Source organism: Ruditapes philippinarum, unplaced genomic scaffold (genome assembly GCF_026571515.1).
Source record: "Ruditapes philippinarum isolate M1 unplaced genomic scaffold, ASM2657151v2 ctg1520_1_1_1_1, whole genome shotgun sequence".
Classification (NCBI taxonomy): Eukaryota; Metazoa; Mollusca; class Bivalvia; order Venerida; family Veneridae; genus Ruditapes; species Ruditapes philippinarum.
In genome coordinates, this window is record NW_026856547.1 from 36,402 (window position 1) to 58,196 (window position 21,795).

At 33.5% G+C, this 21,795-nt stretch overlaps 1 protein-coding gene across 4 annotated transcripts; it reads left to right on the top strand.

Moving 5' to 3' along the window:
• The first annotated feature begins 1,219 nt into the window (after positions 1-1,219).
• On the top strand, positions 1,220-20,306 carry LOC132746933 (histone acetyltransferase KAT5-like). 4 transcript variants are annotated; one of them, XM_060736213.1, is made up of 14 exons: positions 1,220-1,308; positions 1,393-1,450; positions 2,211-2,279; positions 3,899-4,050; positions 5,007-5,072; positions 8,058-8,102; positions 9,241-9,300; positions 10,028-10,189; positions 13,107-13,190; positions 13,658-13,747; positions 14,106-14,246; positions 17,171-17,264; positions 17,908-18,070; positions 18,782-20,306. In XM_060736213.1, the coding sequence occupies exons 1-14, from the start codon at positions 1,285-1,287 to the stop codon at positions 18,996-18,998; spliced, it is 1,425 nt and encodes a 474-aa protein (XP_060592196.1). In that variant the 5' UTR covers positions 1,220-1,284; the 3' UTR covers positions 18,999-20,306. The 4 variants fall into 4 exon arrangements, with proteins under 4 accessions (XP_060592196.1, XP_060592197.1, XP_060592199.1 ...); XM_060736214.1 differs by having other exon boundaries at positions 10,031-10,189; XM_060736216.1 differs by lacking the exon at positions 8,058-8,102 and having other exon boundaries at positions 10,031-10,189.
• Positions 20,307-21,795: the final 1,489 nt, after the last annotated feature.

Genomic DNA, 21,795 nt, shown 5'->3' on the forward strand with positions numbered 1-21,795 from the left:
CGTCTATGGAACATATATTACCACCTAATGTACACGCAGAAGTAACATTAGAAGCATTTATTTCATTGTCAATTGTCATTGTGACTCTACTGGTCTCAATATCAAGAAATTAATTCATCAATCATATGTACAAATTTTAAGATATTTTACTTTTTTCAATATATTTAACCAGTACCAATTTGTCATAATCTTCAGTGAATTGAAGGAGTCCGGTATTCACAAGAAGAAAAGAAGATGAAACACTACTGGCTTCCAAGCAGTTTCCGTTCCCAAATGGCACCTTTTAACAAATAAAATAAAAATCTGTCTACGGAAGAGTACAAAACTTTGACAGAACAAAGTTAGGTACCTGTCCAGCATAATTTGAATATAATTCAGTACCAGTAAGAAATATGAAGATGATTTCACCAAAGAAATATGACTTCCCAGCCTTTTTCTTTGCTGTCTGCAAATATATTGTTAAAAACTATTGATTTACCTGGAATGGGTCTCAGTTATTGCTCATAGACATTCAAATAGAATTCCCCAGGTTTTTCTAATTTCAAAATGTCGCAATTTCTCTAAGGTAACTTTAAACAACAGACAAGACTTCAAAATATATAAATCGATGTACTATTCTAACTGTTGCTTTGCATAGTAAACAAATTTGGTATGAGTATCTCAAATAAAAGTACAGGTATTTGGGAGTGAAATGTCTATATGGACAAAACAGGAGTGAAATGTCTACAGTGTGAAATGTCTTGGAAGTGAAACATCTTAATTAGGTGGACTTTCTTGCTAGCTGATATTTTGTCTGCCTTAAATATGACGTGGCAAAACAAGTTTGTTTTGAACAAGCTCAATGAACATAGCCAACAACTTTTTCAATTGGCTTTTCAATTTTGTCGTTTTTTACAAGCGTTCTTAAGGGATTCCGTATTTTTCCTCTATTTTCTTTCCCAATGCTCAATATGTTTCATGTATTTTTTTCCTACTCAACTTTAAGTTAAATATATCATATAATTATTAAACTTTTTGATCGGTACCTCTATTCGAGGGTCGAAATGTATATGGGTTGAATTGGATTAAATCCAACTGTCCTTTTACCGAAATGGACCGAAATGTCCAGAAAAAAAAATTCGAAAATACTAGAGTTATTTTCTCTTTTAAAAATTAGGATTAGGGAGTATTTATTCTCTTTTATGTCAAGAAATCCGATAGAAATACTTAAAAACTTATAAATATGATATTCTAAGTAAATTTTTACTTTCTTATTCAACAAAGTATTTTTTGGCGAAACTAACCATGACTGTCATGGCGGAAGGAGAGGTATTTTTTTTGAGAAAACAAATTTATTGTTTATTCATGCTATTTAGTGAAAATCAAACTTATTTTTTGTTTGTTTTGTTTCAGTTTGAACTGACGGAGGGCTGCAGATTGCCTGTTTTGCTAACTAATGGAGAAGGATGGCGTAAGATTATTTGTTTACGTTTTTATTCGTACTCAGAATTTTCGTACACATTAAAATAAAGGCAATCTCCTGGATTTAACTCCTATCAATACATTAGAAGTACAACTTGTATATAATACACTTAAGAAAATAGAATCATCCTTATATATACTCTTGGCTAGCTGTATGAAGTCACATACGCCAGAGTTGACTTCAAACCACTTGCCCCTCATCGCTGTGGGTTCGAATCCCTACAGGGACTTTGGATTCTTTCATGTGAGGAAGCTATCCAGCTAGCTTACGGAACGTCGGTGGTTCTACTTAGGTGCCCGTTAATAATGCACGGAGGGGCACCTGAGGTCTTCCTCCACCAGTAAAGCTGGAACGTCGCGATATGACCTATACTGTGTCGATGTGACGTAAAACCAAAACAAACAAACAAACACATACGCCATGTATGGCCTTTAAACACTGTAAGGATAGTTGTCCGGCATTAAATTTTTCAATGATAAGTTTTTGGCAGTAATAAAGGCACAGTAAATCGCAAGTTTAATTAGCTTGTTGCTAAATATTAACATGTTTTGTAAATATTTTTGCGGATTATGTTTGGCAATTTCCACTTTATCACCATATTGTACCTGGTATATTTTGTGTATCAAAGTAAAAAAGTCAACCAGATAAAATGTGCTTCCATCTTTATCCCTTTTTGTATATAAATTCTGCTTTATGTATTGTATAAATTTGAGCCTCTGGGTTCAAATGATATGTTTTATTTTTCCAGATTGGGCTGAGATTCTTGGGAAGAAGGAAGTCAATGGGAAACCACTTTTCTATGTCCATTATGATGACTGTAAGTTGTAAAAACCTATAAAGTGATAATTTCATTAATTCTTGTACATGTTTGTCCAGAAATTTGTTATAGTTTGCCAATAATATTTATACTTATTTTGGATGTACAGTTAAACCTGTGTAAAGCAGTCCTCTGCAGAGCACTTACCTCTTTACATTAACAATACCAATTGCTCAAAACTGAATTGAAACTGCACACTCAATTTTACTGTTCTAGTAATTTCACTTCTCATCAGCAACCAAAATATTCATTTCTGAAATGCCAGGTCTTGGTCTGAAGAGGTTGTACTGTATATTTATTTGAGATAAAGCTAAATTAAAAATGATACATGTTTTGATTACACAAATGATATATTTTTACACAATTTGTAATAGAGTATTAAAGTTACATTAAATAAATATGTTAAAATATTTTTGCCGTCGGCCTAAAAACCAAGCATTCTACAGTTTCATTAACCTTTTTAACAGTATCATTGTAAATCTCATCAAATATTGTTCATAAATTAGGATTTTAAATGGAAAACCCCACGGTAACACTAAAGTTCGTATACGAATTTTAACATGCAAATGAAGACTAAAATCAGCTCGTGTATGCGCTACGTCACGGTGTTTTAGTTGCTAAATATAAGATTTTCTTGTGCAAACACACTTTTACCGTTTAAGCACTAGGCCTGGGGTTCAGAAAAAATAATCATCTCATAAAAAAGATTAAAAGTGTACGACAAAATCCGTTACAATGCGGAAATATACTGTTAAATTAGGACTGCTACTTATAGTCATGTTTGTTGATTTAATATTGATGTACGGATGATCTGAAGGCGGAGTTTCTCATGCAAACAGAAAATGTACTTTCGAATTCGCCACAGTGAGGTTGCACATTTGTATGCTCATTAAACTCATTTTGGTTGTCTGGACACCAAAATAAGATCTGGGGTCGATATGAAACCCATTTTATTAATGAAATGTCGCTATTTCTTTTTTTTTGTGAAATTCATTTAATGTAACTTTAAATGATAACCATTTTTGACATTTTTTTATAGCAAAATAATATTTTGTTACATAAATTTTTTATTCAATTGTGTCTAATTTGATGATTATTAAATTTTAAACACAAAATGCCAATGAGGTAAAATAATATTGCAGCCAAGGTACATGAAAATATGGTACTATGGTTATTTTTACTTTCTTGCTTTGCTACATGTACTTAGCATTTGTTTGTATTAATTTTGTTCTTAACACATAAAAAGCCCCCCCCCCCCCCCCAGAAAAAAAAAATCATCAGAAATAGACTTTTGACTTGTGACCTCATGCCCATGGCAGAGTGGTTTAAGAGGTTGTCAACTTCTACAGCTGTGGTCACATGTTTCTCATTGCTATAGGTTCAAACCAATCTGTGAGAAAAACTGTCCAGCTAGTTTTGAGAAGTGTCGGTGGTTCTTCAGTGGTGCCAATTTGTGCTGGAAATAAGTCAACTGACCTTCACAGAATTTGGAGTTACATGCTGTTAAATCCCTATAAAAAAAACCAACAACAAAAAATGAAAACATGAAATGAAAGAAACTGATTTGTTATATAATTTTGTTATGATTATGACTAATAACTACCATATTGGTTTTCCAGTCAATAAAAGATTGGATGAGTGGGTACCAGAGGCTAGGATGGACCTCAGTAAGATGGAACATCCTAGAAAGGAACAAAAGACACCCAAGAAAGAGATTGGCAAAGCTTGTACCTCATCCAGTAGACCTTGTAGCCCAGACCCATCAGTTCTGGTATGATTAATACAAATATATTCCTTTAGTATGTAAAAGTAAGAATTAGATAGTCACCTATAGGTTTTATGTCAGTCAATAAGTAGTAATTAGTAAATTTTTCTACATTCCACATTTACTATTTATTTTTTAAATAGATTATATTTTTTTGACAAAGCTCAATTTGCTTCCAGTAACAAAGATGCTTATTCATTAATTGTCTTTTTGCAACTCATGAAAAATGTTGAAATGTGCCTAAAAATTGCAGAATTCCAATGTACATGTATATATTTGATGAATGTTTCACTTGAAATGACAGTTTCATAGCAGTTTTACTTAGGCTGTTACTTATCACTTTGAACACAAAGCATTGTTGGTATTCATCGCAACTCTTGGAAAATGTTAAAACTTGCTTAAAATTTGCAGAATTCCAATGTCTATATATGATGAATGTTTCTCTTGAAATGAACTGTCATTGCATTTTTACTTAGATTCTTACTTTTTTCAATTCAAACACAAAGTCTGTAAGCTATTATTCTGAAAAAATATACTATCAGGTACAGATTCTTACGAGTGTGGGTTCTTTGAATAAAAAGGAAAACAAATAAATTTGGGTGCAAGTATATATTTTGCGAAAGTTATTTGTGATATGAATTTGGTAAAAGTGTTTTAATAGATACATGTATATGAAGACACTGAGAGGGTGCTGTTTAAAATATTATTGGATCAACATTACAATTTATCTGCAACTAGAGGGTGTGAAATTCATGGGGATCAAAAAATGGCTTTTATCAGAGATTAAGATATATCATGTTGCTACAGATTTTACTTTTGATTTAATAGAAAGATTATAATGAGTTAATTTTGAAGATTTTAAGTTTTACACAATAATTGAAATATATATATAGAAAATTTCCAGTGATAGTCATTTAATATCTATTTACATATTTAAAAACTGACATGTTTTGTTTTTATAGAATGGAACATCTGGCTCAAACAAAAAAGCTCCTATTGGAAGCAGGAAAAGAAAACTTGATGACGACGTAAGTCTTGGCACTTAATAAAATATATTTGTATAATACTAAAGTATAAAAACCAATAAAATTTTAAGATCCCTTACAGATATATGGGAAATAGTGTCAAAGTAGGTTCTCCCATATCTTTTACTACTGTTTAATTCAACGGATTTTGTAAAATATTTTTTCAATAAAGCTTATTTTTTGTTGTGGGAGAAAAAACTCCTGGTCGAATTAGGAAAGTTGATATATTATTTGTGTATAAAGCAATGACTTCAGGAAGGTAGGGGAGCTTGATAACCTATTGTGTCTAAGACGGCAAGATTTAATTTCTTAGGATTTTTTTAAAGTCATAAAAAAAATACAACTCTCGCATTGTTTTGTGCATAAAGAAACATCACTGTAATGTTGATTTAAAAAAAAAATCGATGTACATGAACTATTTTAATGGTATACATATCTGAAAAAAGGGATTTTAAACTTTTATGCAATTATGGGAATTGGTTCATATATATACATGTATATTAGGTTGTGGCATGTACTGATTTAACTATGCTTTCGTGCACATAACATATATATTGAAATAAAGCTCGAGAATAGCCGTCATATAATTGAAATATGACTCTGTTCAAGTGATGAAAGAGTTTTTAAACTCAAAGGTGTTGGAATTTTCAAGTTTGAATGCATATTCATATTCCTTTTTATACCCCCAAAAACAAAGTTTGGGGGGGTATATAGGAGTCACCAGGTGGTCAGTCGGTCCAGACATCCGTTGCATTTTCCTTGTCCGGAGCATAACTTGAAGACTAATGGTTGGAATTCAATATAACTACATACAATGGTCAAGCACATTGAGAGGAAGTGCAGTGCACAAGAACCATAACTCTATCTCGACTAATTACAGAGTTACTGCCCTTTGTTACTTTTCCTTGTCCGGGGCATAACTTGAAAACTACTGGTTGGAATTCAAAACAACTTCAAACAATTGTCAAACACAATAAGGGGAAGTGCAGTGCACAAGAACCATAACTCTATCTAAAGTAATTACAGAGTTATTGCCCTTTGTTACCTTTCCATTGCTTTCTTTTGTCCCGACCATAACTTGAAGACTAATTGTTGGAATTCATTATAATTTCATAAAATGGTCAAGCACATTGAGAGGAAGTGCAGTGTACAAGGACCATAACTCCATCTTGACTTATTACAGAGTTACTGCCCTTTGTTACTTTTCCTTGTCCAGAGCATGACTTGAAAACTACTGGTTGGAATTCAAGACAACTTCATACAATGGTCAAGCCCTTTGTTACTTTTCCATTGCTTTTTTTGTACGGAGCATAACTTGAAGACTAATGGTTGGAATTCAATATAACTTCATACAATGGTCAAGCACATTGCGAGGAAGTGCAGTGCACAAGAACCATAACTCCATCTTGACTAATTACAGAGTTATTGCCCTTTGTTACTTTTCCTTGTCCAGAGCATAACTTGAAAACTACTGTTTGGAATTCAATACAACTTCATACAGTTGTCAAGGACATTAAAAGGAAATGCAGTGCACAAGAGCAATAACTCCATTTTGACAAAATACAGAGTTACTGCCCTTTGATACTTTTCCTTGTCCGGAGCATAACTTAAAACGTACTGGTTGGAATTCGAAACAACTTCATACAATGGTCAAGCACAATAAGAGGAAGTGCAGTGCACAAGAACTATAACTCCATCTTCAGTATTTATAGAGTTATTGCCCTTTGTTCATTTTCCTTGTCTTTCTGGACTTATTACAGAGTAATTCAATAAACTTCATCAATGGCCAACCACATTGAAAGGAAATGCAACATACAAGAACCACAACTATCTTTAATTGTCCACAACCATAACTCTATATTTTAATTCTTTTACAAGATATTCTGTTACTAGGTATTCTGTTACATCCTCATTTCTGAAGCAGTCTTGTGGGGGGTATTAATCACATTTAGTGATAGTTCTAGTTTTTTTTTCAAAATAATCGGGATTGATTTAGATTACCCATATGCTATTGATATTTTTTTAATTTGAAATTGTACTCACAAGTATGAACAAATGTTTAGCACTTAAAATTATATAAACAAGGTCTGTTATAAATTGCACTTAGTCTAATGTACATTGATAGGAAAGAAGTAAAATTGTATGACTTAAAGGCACTGTATGTATTTCAGGGATTTTTTTTGGCTTATTTTATAGCCGTTATTGGGTCATATTCCCAATTGAAAATAGTATATTATTTTCCCAATTCACAGGAAAAAATTCCCAATTGAAAGTTACAAAATAAAATTATTAAATAAAAATTCTAAAATCTCTGCAAATTAAGGCTTCTTCACTGTAATAGTGCTTAAATGTTTGAAGATTCCATCATAGACAGTAATTGATTGCATACATTTAATCACTGCAAAACTTCAGTCGTGCATTTTTCCCCAATTTTTAACAAAGCACCGCTGAAATTCCCAATTCCATGGGTATAGGTCGTGTTCCCAAAATCCTGGAAAAAATCCCTGTATTTATGCACCAGTCAGCTGTCACCACCAATGGCAACACCCCTGGGGAATATCAGGGATGGTTAAAATTTTCAAACATCTCATTCAGCAAAATAGAATTTACACCAATATTAATATTAGATATATTATACACATAGAGACTTTTGTAAGTTTAACAGTTTTAGTTGTTGAACAGAGAGTTTATGCAGTATGGGTGGGGGTAGGGTCGTGTTTGAATGTTTAGACTGAATTCTACAGTATTTTGTGATTTTTTTTTTCTGCATTTTGTACCAGATTTACTATAATGATTGAAGAATAAAGGCTTGGTTTAAATAGGAATGACCATGGCACAAAATGGATCCTGAAAATCAGGATGCTTTATATATAGTTCAACTATGCTTTGCTTTATCTTCAAATGTAGATAGATAAATTTCTATGCGAATCTGCGAGACATGCCTCTTTCTGCATGACTATTTTTGTGGTATGAATGTTGTCTTTACAGATTGTGGATCCGATATCTGTGCCATCAACACCTAGTGCAAGTTTGGTAAGAGTTTTATACAGGGCCTTGTATATAGCTATACAGGTCTTGACACTTAGTTTTTGAGCAGGTGTGGTCTGTAGAAATGTTTGGTGGACATTTATTTATTTGTCATACATATTTTTTTATTCAATTTTTCATTAGTTTTAATTCCAAACAATACTACTTGAAATTGCTGATGATATTATTAACATAAGAAAAAAAACAACAACAGATGCTTTTTATTTTTTCACTCAATCTGTCAATTTTTTACATTCAAAAGTGCTGTGATTTCTGTTGTAAAGTTATGAGATCTTACTCTCTCTGAAAAAAAAAAACACACATAAAACATCAACCAGAAAAAATCAGTGGTATGAGGACCTAGCTGCTTGAAAGATCATTAAGTCCTTGCTTAATTTTTAAGGGACTTCATTAAAGTCAAAAAGCCTAAAAACATAAAATTTGAGATTCTTATTTAGATCAAGTGAAGTAATTAAACTGGATGAATCTGCAAAGGAAAATAAAAGAATATGCTGAGAATTAAATTAAAAGCGATTTCTTGTGCGTGAGTCTTAGCCCAATTTGAGTGGAAAGCATTGCAATGCTTTTCATTTTTTGGTCAATTTTGACAATAAAAACAATTGATTCTGAAAAAAAAACAGAGTTAAGGAAGTGTCTGAAAATTTGCACACAAGTTATTGGTCGAGGATCTACATCAAATGGTACAAAATATTTCAAGTAAACCCCAGTGGAGTCCCTTTAAGTGGTCTCAGACCACCGTTGATGTTGAGGACTACATAATGCCATCAAGAATAATGTAGAAATTTAAATACTTAGTGTTAATTTTTGACCTATCTTAGAATGAGTTGATGTCTGTTTAACTGGGAAAATTCATAATCTTTAAATTGATGGGTGAGGGGCAGGGAATTTAGCAATTTTATGAGGAAAAATTAAAAGTGGTGCTAGTATGGACCATATAAAACACTGGGAACTTGATCGAAATTAGATTCTTAAAAGATCATGATATTTTTTAAAAGATTTAAAAATTGTTTAGATTTTTGGACTTCATGTAAAAAATATTTCAAGAATGCAAAGTAGAAGTACTTGCACTACTTTAATTGAGTTGTAAAATATGATATATATACAATTGTATATATATTTTCAGGGTGTAGATTCTAGTGGAAGTAGATCAGCCACGCCATCTATTCCTCATATTAATTCATCTGTAAGTATAATTAAGGAATCTGCTTTAAATTTGGTGTTAACAGTATTAAGATTAGTTATCATGCAGGTTATTTCTGACACTATTATTGAAGTTTAAGATGACTCCAGAAGTAGTGCAATTATAGGCAATGAAGGCAATTATAGGCAATGAAGGATTATTTAAACTACCAACGTTTCAACAAATGGATGCTAGTGGCTGAATATATCCTTGTATCAATCCGTGCCATCTGTCATGGTCCGCACAGTTTGCTGTTCAGTCAGTACATATTTTGAGATTTTCTCTGAAAATGATGAGTGGTTTTGACCAGATTGAAAGATGGACCAGTCTATTTAAGATATTTAGTGTGGTAAGGGTTTAATTTTACAAAACTTCAGTTTGAATAGATGTAATAACTATTTGCTAATGTTCTCCCACAGATTGATAATTTATACTAGTAAATGATATATTGGCGGCATGGTCAAGTGTTTAAAGTGGCTGCATAGCCAAATAGTCAACGGATCAGACTAATAATCTTAAGGATCTCTAGCCTGTGGGTTAATACCCCATCTGGGGCAAGTCATTGTCTCTTTGAGCAAAAAAACTTTACACTCAATGCTCTGTACTGGTTTGTTCCAGGAACAGATTTGAAAGTGTGTCTATAATCTATAAGCATTAGCTTATAACTTCCTACACAATTGAACTAAAATAAATTCTGTATAAACCAAATGATATATTCTGTATGTAACAGCAGGAATTGAATGCAGATGGTAGTACAACACCGCTAGCACCTAGACAGACTGGTAGTATGGTAGCTCACCATGATGATGCCGTGACTAGAATGAAAAATATAGAACTTATAGAACTAGGACAGTTCAGAATTAAACCTTGGTACTTTTCTCCATACCCTCAAGTAAGTGAAGTTCTTTATAATATGTTTCAAGGTACTCTTTATTATGCAGAGATTTTGTGTTATAGACTTGTTTTATACAATTTTTAATCCTCCTTTCATAGTTCCAGGTATTTCATTTTCAAAATGAAACAAGATATGTTTGTAAAACATGTATGCCCCCTATCGGCAGCCAATTAGTCATGTGATCAGGTTATTATGCATGACTTCTGACCCAGTGAACAAAAAATTAATAAGGGTTATCTACTGGTCATGACTAGTCACAAGGTAATAATTATTGTGACCCCATAGGTTGTGTGCAGCAATTTAAGTTATTACAAATCTTACCAATTAATATATGCATAAATTTTATGAATCACGAAGGCCTCATTAATGACAGCCAAGTTGATATATTACATAAGACCTTCAAATGTGTATACCAAAAGCATTTTTAGTTTAATATAAAAATATCAACCATGGCAACTTGAGTTGTTGAGTTATTGGTCACAAACCATCTTTAAGTACAAGGTCAATATGTCACTGACCCCTTGACCCCAAAATCAATAGGGGTCATCTGCTGGTCATGAACAATCATCATACCAAGTTTGAAGTTCCTAGGCCTAAGCCTTCTTTAGTTATTGATCGGAAACCGTTTTTACCTACAAGGTCAATGTGACCTTGACCTTTGACCTCTTGACCCCAAAATCAATAGGGGTCATCTGCTGGTCATGACCAATCATCACACCAAGTTTGAAGTTCCTAGGCCTAAGCGTTCTTTAGTTATTGATCGGAAACAGTTTTTACCTACAATGTCAATGTGACCTTGACCTTTGACCCCTTGACCCCAAAATCAATAGGGGTAATCTGCTGGTCATGATCAATCATCATACCAAGTTTGAAGTTCCTAGGCCTAAGCATTCTTTAGTAATTGATTGGAAACCGTTTTTTTACCTTCAAGGTCAATGCGACCTTGACCTTTGACCCAAAAATCAATAGGGGTCATCTGCTGGTCATGACCAATCATCATACCAAGTTTGAAGTTCCTTGGCCTAAGCTTTCTTAAGTTATTGATCAGAAACAGTTTTTACTTACAAGGTCAATGTGACCTTGACCCATTGACCCCTTGACCCCAAAATCAATGGGGTCATCTGCTGGTCATGACCAATCATCATACCAAGTTTGAAATTCGTAGGCCTAAGTGTTCTTTAGTTATTGATCGGAAACCGTTTTTTCTTACAAGGTCAATGTGACCTTGACCTTTGACCCCTTGACCCCAAAATCAATAGGGGTCATCTGCTGGTCATGACCAATCATCACACCAAGTTTGAAGTACCTTGGCCTACTTCTTTAGTTATTGATCGGAAGCCCTTTTTACCTACAAGGTCAATGTGACCTTGACCTTTGACCCCTTGACCCCAAAATCAATAGGGGTCATCTGCTGGTCATGACCAATAATCACACAAAGTTTGAAGTTCCTAGGCCTAAGCGTTCTTTAGTTATTGATCGGAAACCGTTTTTACTTACAAGGTCAATGTGACCTTGACCTTTGACCCCTTGACCCCAAAATCAATAGGGGTCATCTACTGGTCATGACCAATCATCATACCAAGTTTGAAGTTCCTAGGCCTAAGCGTTCTTTAGTTATTGATCGGAAACCGTTTTTACTTACAAGGTCAATGTGACCTTGACCTTTGACCCCTTGACCCCAAAATCAATAGGGGTCATCTACTGGTCATGACCAATCATCATACCAAGTTTGAAGTTCCTAGGCCTAAGCGTTCTTTAGTTATTGATCGGAAACCGTTTTTACTTACAAGGTCAATGTGACCTTGACCTTTGACCCCTTGACCCCAAAATCAATAGGGGTCATCTACTGGTCATGACCAATCATCATACCAAGTTTGAAGTTCCTAGGCCTAAGCATTCTTTAGTTATTGATCGGAAACCGTTTTTACTTACAAGGTCAATGTGACCTTGACCTTTGACCCCTTGACCCCAAAATCAATAGGGGTGATCTACTGGTCATGACCAATCACCATACCAAGTTTGAAGTCCCTAGGCCTAAGGGTTCTTTAGTTATCACTCAAAAACCATTTGGTCTACGGACAGACGGACAGACAGACAAATGCAAAGCTACCCCCTCTTCTTTGAAGTGGGGGCATAAAAATTTGACAGCCCATAATAGTCAGGTATATGATGGTTTGCAGGGCTAGCACTGGTAATGGTTTTCTTTAAGGCATTTTTTTTCACAGCAGACATTGTGTTCCTGTATTTTATTTTCAAGGCAATAGTACTGTGAAAATAATCCAGATTTCATTTTTATATTTAACAGTCTGCTATTGCAAACTTTACTTACATGTATTGATTTATAGTTTGATTTCATGTACATTTGTATTGTGCATGCTGGCTATTCTCTACATGGTGACATACGTCTTTTATCATGACCATTCTCATGCAAATATGAATAATAAGACTGATTGATATAGATTAAAAGGAAATAATTTGATGCAGATATGAAGAGATTATTTCATTGATACATATATTACATGATATTGTCTCGGGGTATGATGACATTTGTTTGGTTTCTTATGATTGAACCGTATATTTCTGTTGTGAAGTAATTGAAATGTCTCTGGCTTAATCAACTATTATCCTACTTGAACAATAAATGATTACGATTAGCCTTTGCCACCAGTTGAGAGCCAGGGGCAGCCTGCACATCCATACAGTTTAACCAGGCTCCTTACTGTTGGCTTTAAACAACTTTTAAGTTTTCATCTTAAATCTCCAAAACTGATAAAAGACAGTTCCAAAGGTCCAACTAAAAGATTCAGCAAAGGTTTGATAGTGAATATAATTGAAGAAATATATGTTTTTCTTATTCATTATAATACATAGTTATTTACATCTATTTATTATATTTTGAATGTTTTTATTACAGGAATTGACAAGTACACCTAATTTGTATATCTGTGAATATTGTCTCAAATATGTGAAAAGCCACAAGTGTTTAGAAAGACATTTAGTAAGTCAGCATTGTTTGATATTTTTTGCAATTCTATTTATTGTTTCTTTCTTTTTTCTTTAAAAATGGTCTTAATAGCCAGGTGGTCTTAATTTTGGTGTGGTCTTAAGTAGGGATTCTACTGTACTTAATTATTGTAGAAATTGATTTTTGATGCTAAGTGGTTAAGGTCACTGACATGGAATCACTGATGTAGGTTTGAATTCTGACAAAGATTTTGATTTATTTTATCTAAGGAAGACATCCAGTTAAATTACAGAAGGTAGTTGGTTCTACATGGATGCCTTCTCATTTATGAAATGATGCAGAGAAAGACATCTGAAAGTTGCTTATGACCTATACAGTGTTGGCATGACTTCAAACTTGATCAAGAAATGGATTAATTTAAGCGATATATTGCATATTTATATATAATTATCTAAGAAATGAAAAAGCTATAAATTTACTGATATATTTTCTATTGACAGTCAAAATGTATGTTAAGACATCCGCCAGGGAACGAAATATATAGAAAAGCTAACATCTCTATATTTGAAATAGACGGCCGGAAAAATAAGGTTGGTATATCTTCCTAAAATAATTTCCTAAAATTTACTTTATAATTCTTGAAAAATAAAACATTTATATAAGAAAATATATTCATTTCATTCTTTACACTTAAATCTCTGTATTAAACGTTACAAAGTTCTTTGTAAATTCTGTTCATTGACTTGCAATTCTCTTCAGTTCTGGTCAAGATTTTGTTGCAAGTTTAAATTTGTAAAAGGTTTTGTGGTCTTTTTATTTTGCCTGAAACAGTACCAGATAAAAGCATCTCATGAAGTTTAATCAACATGATGTCTTTCGTAGACTTAAATGTTATGTTGTTGTGTAAAAAAGTACAGTTTTAACACACATATTTTTATTCTTTTGCAGATATATGCTCAAAACCTGTGTTTGCTTGCCAAGTTATTTTTAGACCACAAAACATTATACTATGATACTGACCCGTTCCTATTCTATGTGTGTTGTGAAAGTGATAGTAAAGGGTACCATATAGTAGGCTACTTCTCTAAGGTGAGATTACTTTGTATACAACTTAATGTTCCTTTTCCTTTACTATCTTTACAGTGGCTTTTTATGGCCTATAAGGTTCCTGAAATTTGGGTCCAGGTATTTGCGTGTAAGCTGGCTCTCCAAAACTACTAAAGGGAATAGGATGAAAATTTGTATGCTTATTTATGAGCATAATAGGTCAGTGCCAATGGCTTATAACTCTTAGCTTGGATTTTGGCAGAATCATGGCCCTTTTTGAATTTAGAAAATTCTACATTTTCCAGGCTCTTGTTGTACTATCAAGCTCTGAGAATAGTTGAGCATGCTGTCCTACTGACAGCTCTTGCTTTTATTCATGTAGATTTAATTTTTCAAAAAGGAAAATAAAGAATAATTCATTTTTGCTGCTTTAATTTAAAATATTTATCAGTATTACATTTTAACCATTTAAACTACTGAATGTGTGTAGTGGACTTTTGAAACTTCCGTTAAGTAGAAAAAAATAAAAATCAAAGATAAAAACATGTTTTGTTTTCTAGCATTTTTAGCTCACCTGTCACAAAGTGACAGAGTGAGCTTTTGTGATCGCTTTTCGTCCGTCGTCCGTCCGTCCGTCCGTCGTCCGTCGTCCGTCCGTAAACTTTTGCTTTAAATGACATCTCCTTATAAACCACTGAGCCAATTTCATCCAAACTTCACAGGAATGTTCCTTTGGTGGTCACCTTTAAAAATTGTTCAAAGAATTTAATTCCATGCAGAACTCTGGTTGCCATGGCAACCGAAAGAAAAATCTTTAAATATCTTCTTTTAAAAAACCCTAAGTGCTAGAGCTTAGATATTTGGCATGAAACATCTTCTAATGAGTGTCTACCAAGTTTGTTCAAATAAAAGCCCTGGGGTCAAAATTGGCCCCGTCCCAGGGGGTCATTGATTTTCCCTATATGCATATAGTAAAAACTAAAAAAATCTTCTTTTAAAGAACCCAAAGAGCTAGAGCTAAGATATTTGGCATGAAACATCTTCTAGTGAGTGTCTACCAAGTTTGTTCAAATAAAAGCCCTGGGGTCAAAATTGGCCCTGCCCCAGGGGGTCATAGATTTTCCCTATATGCATATAGTAAAAACTTAAAAAATCTTCTTTTAAAGAACCCAAAGAGCTAGAGCTAAGATATTTGGCATCAAACATCTTCTAGTTGGTGTCTACAAAGTTTGTTCAAATAAAAGACCTGGGGTCAAAATTGGCCCCGCCCCAGGGGGTCATTGATTTTCCCTATATGCATATAGTAAAAACTTAAAAAATCTTCTTTTAAAGAACCCAAAGAGCTAGAGCTAAGATATTTAGCATGAAACATCTTCTAATGAGTGTCTACCAAGTTTGTTCAAATAAAAGCCCTGAGGTCAAAATTGGCCCTGCCCCAGGGGTCATAGATTTTCCCTATATGCATATAGTAAAAACTTAAAAAATCTTCTTTTAAAGAACCCAAAGAGCTAGAGCTAAGATATTTGGCATGAAACATCTTCTAGTGAGTGTTTACCAAGTTTGTTCAAATAAAAGCCCTGGGGTCAAAATTGGCCCCGCCCCAGGGGGTCATTGCTTTTCCCTATATGCATATAGTAAAAACTTAAAAAATCTTCTTTTAAAGAACCGTAAGAGCTAGAGCTAAGATATTTGGCATGAAACATCTTCTAGTGAATGTCTACCAAGTTTGTTCAAATAAAAGCCCTGGGGTCAAAATTGGCCCCGCCCCGGGGGGTCATTTATTTTTCCTATATGCATATAGTAAAAACTTAAAAAATCTTCTTTTAAAGAACCGTAAGAGCTAGAGCTAAGATATTTGGCATGAAACATCTTCTAGTGAATGTCTACCAAGTTTGTTCAAATAAAAGCCCTGGGGTCAAAATTGGCCCCGCCCCAGGGGGTCATTGATTTTCCCTATATGCATATAGTAAAAACTTAAAAAAATCTTCTTTTAAAGAACCCAAAGAGCTAGAGCTAAGATATTTAGCATGAAACATGTTCTAATGGGTGTCTACCAAGTATGTTCAAATAAAAGCCCTGGGGTCAAAACTGGCCCCGCCCCGGGGGTCATTGATTTTCCTTATATGTGTATAGCTAAAACTTTAAAATCTTCTTTGTAAAAACCCAAATAGCTAGAATTTAGATATTAAGCATGAAACATCTTTAAGTAAATATCTACAAAGTTTGTACAAATAAAAGCCCGGGGGTCAAAACTGGCCCTGCCCCAGGGGTGTCATTGTTTTTAACTATATGTGTATAGTAAAAACTTAAAAAATCTTCTTTTAAAAAACCCAATGAGCTAGAACTTAGATGTTTAGCATGAAACATCTTCTTATGGGTGTCTACCAAGTCTGTTCAAATAAACAAATTAAAGCCCTTGGGTAAAATTGGCCGGGGGGGGGGGGGGCTATATACAGGTGAGCGACCTCAGGGCCATCATGGCCCTCTTGTTATGTTTGAATTTAGGGGCGTCCATGGCAGAGTGATTAAGGTCGTTCACTTCAAACCACTTGCCCCTCATCACTGTTGGTTCGAATCTAGACAGGGACTTTAGTTTCTTTCATGTGAGGAAACTATCCAGCTAGTTTACAGAACATCGGTGGTTCTGCTCAGGTGCCTGTTCGTGCCTGAAATAATGCACGGAAGGTCACTTGAGGTCTTCCTCCACCAGTAAAGCTGAAACGTTGCCATATGACCTATACTGTGTCAGTGTGACATAAAACCCAATCAAACAACCAAACAAACATGTTTGAACTTAAAATGTATAATATAGGATTTCAAAAATAAAGCAGTCAACAGACTAGTAACTAGTGAGTCTACACAGATAATCAGACTGGCTTGACTGTGGACTGTTGGCATAGGCCTTTTTGTTTCATCCCTTTTTCACATATTGTGAACATAATCTGAAAGAACAATTTCATTTACAGGAAAAGGAATCCTCAGAAGACTACAATGTTGCATGTATTCTTACTCTACCACCATACCAGAAAAAAGGTTTTGGAAAACTTTTAATAGAATTTAGTAAGTTTTTAATTTATGAAAAGGCTAGGGTCACGTCAGGGTAATTTCTCTGATGACTCACTCCTATTGTGAATTATAACTCACTCCTATTGTGAATTAAACAAAGTTATGACATAGTAATATATCTAGTTTTCTGTTGTCTTTTATTGCCCTCTTTTGACACTTCTTAGTTAAGCCTTCATAATTGTATTTCACTCAAATTGGTATCATACATGGATGCCTTTCCATAGAATAAATACTTAGAATAAAAAAAAGGTTCTTCTTTATCTTGGGGATGAATTTTAAGCTTTACATTCTATTCGTAGATTATTTTTGGCGCTTTTCTTGTTTTTGGAGATAATAAAAATATTGCATTAAAATGAATTTGTTGAATTCACATTATATATGTATATATGTTCCATGTTCTGCAAGTCAAAAATTATAGTTGTGATCTCGAAATGTCAACTGTGGCAGTAAAATGTAATTTTCTTCATAAAATTTAAATTGGAGTGCTATGCATAACTCAGGTTTCAAATTTTGAACGAGTAAAAGAGACACTGTTCTGTAAAACGAGTTTAATGAAGTGACCAGTTAGAAAATTTGTTTTCGTATTTGAAGGTTTTATGAATTTCGCTATAAATATTTGGTACTTGTGAATTTTCAGGTTACGAGTTATCAAAGGTAGAAGGGAAGACTGGGTCGCCAGAGAAGCCTCTGTCTGATCTGGGCTTGTTGTCGTACCGGAGTTACTGGTCACAGACTATCACGGAAATCCTGCTGAACCTGAAACCCGAGGAGGGCAACGAGAAACCTGTTATCACAATAAAGTTAGTGTGTCTTTCTTGCGTATCAGACGGGTGTTCCCGTTAGTTTTACCCATGCCGGAAATTTCATCTGGCATAGGGGGTGCCATATGAGTCGTGTTCTGTACAATGGGATGACGTAAATCCGACATTTTGAATGAAGTTGTAATTTTGTATGCTTTTGTATGAAAATAGTTACGGGTGTAATGACATAAATTTCCATGGAAAATTGTCTGATTAAGGTAAAGAATTTAAAATGTGATGGAATGTGATATGTTTGCTGTTCAGATCCGAATATCTGTCCCTCGGGAACACGCCCATGGGTGATAACTCAGCAAGCCTCGTCACCACCCCCTCGGGGCGGATATTTTGATCTAAACCACAACATGTGTCAGATATTATTATTCTGAGAAAGTGTCTGGATTCTGTAAGTTCATTGCTTAAAGCTGCATGTCTCCAGATGAGCCAAAATATTTAAAGAAAATAGAAAATCAAACTTGAGAAAAAAGTATGAAGATTTTAAGAAAAGTAAAATGATTTAAGATTCATGTAATAATTTGCATATTGATATGTGCGATTAATGACTGATTTTTCAGTATTTATCATAGAGTCAAAAGTCAAGGTCACTGTGTGGGAATGGCATTCATTTGAACATTGTGCTTGATTTGAATTTAGAATTATCCCTTATAATCACTGATTTTTGCTCAGTATAATTTTATCTATATATGTTTTCAGTGACATCTCAGAGTTGACGAGTATAAAGAAAGAGGATGTGATCTCAACGCTACAACATCTACATCTTATCAATTATTATAAAGGACAATATATAATCGTACTTGCTAAAGATTTACTAGCTGCGCATTATAAATCTATGAGTAAACGTAAAGTACGCATTGATCCTAAATGTTTACATTGGCAACCGAAGGACTGGAGTAAACGAGGCAAATGGTGAAATTTCGGAGGGCAATTTCACATCTTAACAACATAAACATATAACTTAGGTTGTTTATGTCTAAAAATGATTATATATGAATATATTCAAAATGTAGTGAGTAAATTCAAGATGTAGCAATGGAGTTTCGAGTGATTGATGGCTGAAGTGCATGTCTTCATTATGAAAATTTATAAACCAACAATATGGTAATGAAATGAAACTACATCAGTTCAGTCAGTAAACAGAAGTAAATGATCAGAGTATAACATTGGAAGTTTTTAAAGTGATAAAAATGTAGGAAAAAAATTATTCTTACAATGTAACAGTGAATTCATCTTAAACTTTTTTTCAATGAAGCTGAAAACAGTGTTTGAAATAAGGGGAGAAAGAAATATGAAACTTATGGGGCAAAGTAGATATTTGTGTAGTACTTATGTAGCATAACAGACAAGTAAATATTGTATATTGTATTTGCTGAATATTGCTGTGGTCTTAAATCTCAAGCTATTTTGAAGTACAAGATTAAAAAAAATCACCCTTTCTGAACCTAGATCAAAAATGTGATTACCATTTTATCCATTGGTATTTAATGTGATGTGAGATTTTTTTCCAGGATAATTTGGTTTGAGGACAAATATTTTAATACATATAGTATATTTTCAACATTTTGATTTTTTTTCTTCTTTTTTGTTTTAATTCAAAAGTTTTAAAACCAAAATTTTATTCTTTTTATAGATGTTCAGTGTTGTGTTCTTCACATATTGGAAAATGTTTAGTTGGGAAATTTAATAAAAAAAAATAGTTTTGATAAATGCACAATTGTGAATTTTGAATAATTATTGACAACATTTTAAGGAAATAGGTATTTTTAGCCATTAGAAATTGCTCTTAGACAATTTTGAAATAGGGAAAACAATTTGGTTAACTAATGATTCACATAATATACATTGTATCTCAAAGAAGAAATATATTGTTTTAGTCAAGTAAGAGAAACTTGGAAAAAAAAATCAGTTTTCTGGATACAAATGTAGACAGTGCTGAATGCTGATAGCCTATTTATTTATGATGACTCATTTATGATCCACTTTTAAGTGACTTTGCACTGAAGTAACATCAATGTGACAGAAAAATAACCTGCATGGCTGAAAATAGGGTTAATAGGAAAGAAATGCTATAAAGATAAGATTTTAGACATAAATGAAATCATGCCTGTAAAGAAATTAATATTGAATTGTACTGCTGTTTATTTATGATATCTTGAGTTTCTATCTGTAGCATAACTTAGAAGTACAATAATACTGAATAAAAGTATGTAAAGAAAAATTATTCACTTGTTGTTTTTTTTCTTCATTTGTTTAGTATAGTTTAAACACATTTATTTTAGCTTAGTTTTGTGAAGACTTGAAGCTTATATGAACTACACTCAAGTGTGTTTCTAGAACTAACCAGTTTTGGTGTCAAATGAGGATTTTTTATGATTATGACTTGAAATATAAGATTGGTAGGTTAAATTGACAACACCTTAACCACTAGGCCACCACTCTCCTTAGTTTTTTATTCTTATTCTGAGAAATACAGTTACATTCAATACCATGATATTGGCATAATAAAGCCATTCATTATTAGCTATAACATGAATAGAAATACATGCTTTGTGTTATGATGACTTCAAATTTGCAGAATTCTTTGGCAGAGTGATTATAAATGTTTTACTTAAAATCATTTTTGTATATAAAAGTCCTGGTATCAATGTTGACTTCTTTCATGTCAGAAGGATTTACACTTCAACCAGGGAGGCAACTGTTGCTTGAATAAAATCAGTAAAGCTGAAAATAACTTGTAAAGTAATCAGTTTTGATGTAATTAAATGAACCAGTGGAACCAAAAAAAAAAAGACTGAAAAATAAAATTTCAGGGTCTCACTTTGATAAATCTTGTTAAAAAAGCTCATTCTTTATATATACTGAAATATGTAAAATATCATTCCGACCATTTGGCTCTACCTCAAGTTTAGCACAGATATCTGACACTTTCATGTCATTTGTCTAATAAGATATATGCCGCTGTAACTACTACAAAGTCTTGTCTACCAAGATCTACGCCACTCTGACTATAACAATTGTCTTGTTAGGTATCTGTAACTGTGACCTAACCATTTGATTTGTTAGTCATATGTATCTGATCTGTGGCTTATTACCACTTGTATAGTGAGATGTCTCCAGCCTGGGTCTAGAGATCTGAAACTTTGACTTTTCTTGTTAGGTGTCTCATACCTTGTGACTTCACTAAACCAGTAAAACATTTCTTTGATGTTTCTTTTTTTTTCATTAGATTCTACTTGAATGTTTCTACTTTTTCTTTATATTATATGCCCAAAGAATTTCAGGCATATTATGTTATACCCCCTGGCGTCCGTCTGTCCGTCTGTTAGCAATTTGGTTTCCGGAGCATAACTTCAGTTCCATTTGGCCCACAATATTCAAACTTCATAGGATCATTGTCCATATTGGGTAGAAGACCCCTATTGATTTTGATGTCGCAAGGTCAAAGGTAAAGGTCACTATTGCCTTAAAACTGAAAATGTTTTTTGGAGCATAACTTAAGTTCCATTTGGCCCACAGTATTCAAACTTCATTGGATGATTGTTCATATTAGGTAGAAGACCCTATTGATTTTTGGGTCACAAGGTCAAAGGTCAAGGTCACTATTACCCTAAAACTGAAAATGGTTTCTGGAGCATAACTTAAGTTCCATTTGGCCCACAGTATTCATACTTCATAGGATGATTGTCCATATTGGGTAGAAGACCCCTATT

Excerpts from the sequence above, each read along its gene's own strand:
- LOC132746933 (XM_060736213.1), top strand. The coding sequence starts at position 1,285 with ATGACTGTCATGGCGGAAGGAGAG. Across the intron at positions 5,073-8,057 it reads AAAGAAAACTTGATGACGAC|ATTGTGGATCCGATATCTGT; the intron begins GTAAGTCTTGGC and ends TTGTCTTTACAG. Across the intron at positions 18,071-18,781 it reads AAACCTGTTATCACAATAAA|TGACATCTCAGAGTTGACGA; the intron begins GTTAGTGTGTCT and ends ATATGTTTTCAG.